This window comes from Alternaria conjuncta (genome assembly GCF_024043145.1).
Source record: "Alternaria conjuncta strain BMP 0040 chromosome Unknown scaffold_4, whole genome shotgun sequence".
Classification (NCBI taxonomy): Eukaryota; Fungi; Ascomycota; class Dothideomycetes; order Pleosporales; family Pleosporaceae; genus Alternaria; species Alternaria conjuncta.
The window spans coordinates 2,035,610-2,037,280 of NW_026250093.1; the positions used below are offsets into that span (position 1 = coordinate 2,035,610).

The 1,671-nt window shown below is 55.4% G+C and overlaps 1 protein-coding gene across 1 annotated transcript; it reads left to right on the plus strand.

The window, feature by feature from the left end:
• Window positions 1-355: 355 nt before the first annotated feature.
• On the plus strand, window positions 356-1,671 carry J4E85_003545 (uncharacterized protein; the record flags this gene model as incomplete). The annotated part of the gene is made up of 3 exons (XM_051467812.1): window positions 356-407; window positions 463-484; window positions 534-1,671. 3 exons carry the CDS (start codon window positions 356-358, stop codon window positions 1,669-1,671), a joined length of 1,212 nt encoding a protein of 403 aa, XP_051328971.1.

The following is a 1,671-nucleotide window of genomic DNA, read 5'->3' on the forward strand; positions in this document are numbered from 1 at the left end:
GCATGGCGATAATGGATACAACCCACACCATCAGTCTCCAGTCCAAGACTTTAATGGCTTCAACGGCTTTGCACCGCTCCCGATGGAGCCCATCTACGGGAACGGCATGCATCCACCCCACCAAACTCATCCGACACCGAGGACTACGCATCCACAGCTGCAGCCTCTGATCATGCCGCAGATGCCGCAATGGCCGAGCATGCTGACCAGCCAGTCGACTTACCAAGCTTCACTGTTCCCCTCAGCCCCACCACCGATAACGCCGGCATCAGCAACGCCAGTCTCAGCGAGCTCAACACATTCCCGCACTTCGTCGACACCACGGAAGACTCTCACAGACTCGGACCGCAGACGCATGTGCCAATACCATGAAGAGAATCCCACTGTCAAGCAAACGGAAATTGGAGGTATGCCAGCACCACGCACCAGACTCACATGGATCTTTTACTAACGCTATCCTAGCAATGTTCGGCGTAGAGCGAAGGTACCACTGCATACCCTGCATGTCTCTTCCCGTGCTGACAGTCTTGTAGTACCGTTTCGAAAGTGTTGCGCCAGAAGGAGAAGTACTTGTACCAGGACGATGGTAGCCGATCACCCATAAAAAGGTCGAAAGGCAAATTCCCGGACATCGAACGTGCCTTGTCGAATTGGGCACGAAACCATCAGAAACAGGGAGCACAGCTGTCAGATGCTCAGATCCGAGAGAAGGCCCGCTTCTTCGCTCAGACCGTCGGCAACTCAGAGAGCCACCTCAAGGTAAACAGTGCGAGCTGGTTGGAAAAGTTCAAGCAAAAGAATCATCTCAGTGGTGCAAGGTCACGAAAGACTTCGATAGCAGAAGAGTCGGAGGGGACTTCGAATCCGCCATCCAATGTGCATACCCCAGGGGCCATCTCGCCTACCTCACCTGGCGGGGTATCCCCAGCGACAACGACCATGACAGCGAAGAAGAGTCAGGAAAATCTCAAGACAGAAAGCCCCGACACATACGACTTTTCGAACCATCGCCGACCCTTCCATTCACAGAGCAGTACATCTTTGTCAAGCGTCTTCACGGATACAGCCACAAGCCCCACGTCGCTCTCTTCGCCCTTCTTCACGCCTGATTCAGCATGCGGCCCGAGTCCATTCATGGGAAGCCGCCAGCCTGCGAATGGACAGCCAGGGAACAACAACTTCCAAAGGCCCCGAAGCCAAACCTTCCCCATGCTTGTTGGTGTTGAGCAGTACATGTCACCTCCGGGCTCAACTGACGATATCACCCCAAAGTACGTTAGCAGCGGTGCACTTGACTCGCCCATGACCGAGATGCCTGGTACACTGCCAGTCATTGACGAAGGAATGTCGCTTTCGCCTACCCAGATGCCCAACTCGATGCAGCCCCCTCCTCTCCCAGGTACCATCGACGACAAAGGCTCATCAGCCGACTCCTCGCCCATCACACCGTCCCAAGAAGAAGCTGCACGCGCTCTCGAGCTCGTCATGACCTTCTTCCAGTCACAGAACGCCGGCTTCGTCGTGGAGCCCCAGGAGTATGTCACCATTGGCAAGCTGATGGAGAAGCTACGAATCAAGCGCAGCTCCGAGAGCCTTCCTTCCGAGATGCGACGTGTGTCAGAGCCCAACTTCACCACGGCCAAGCTCGAAAGCGTCGACGCGATCCATTAG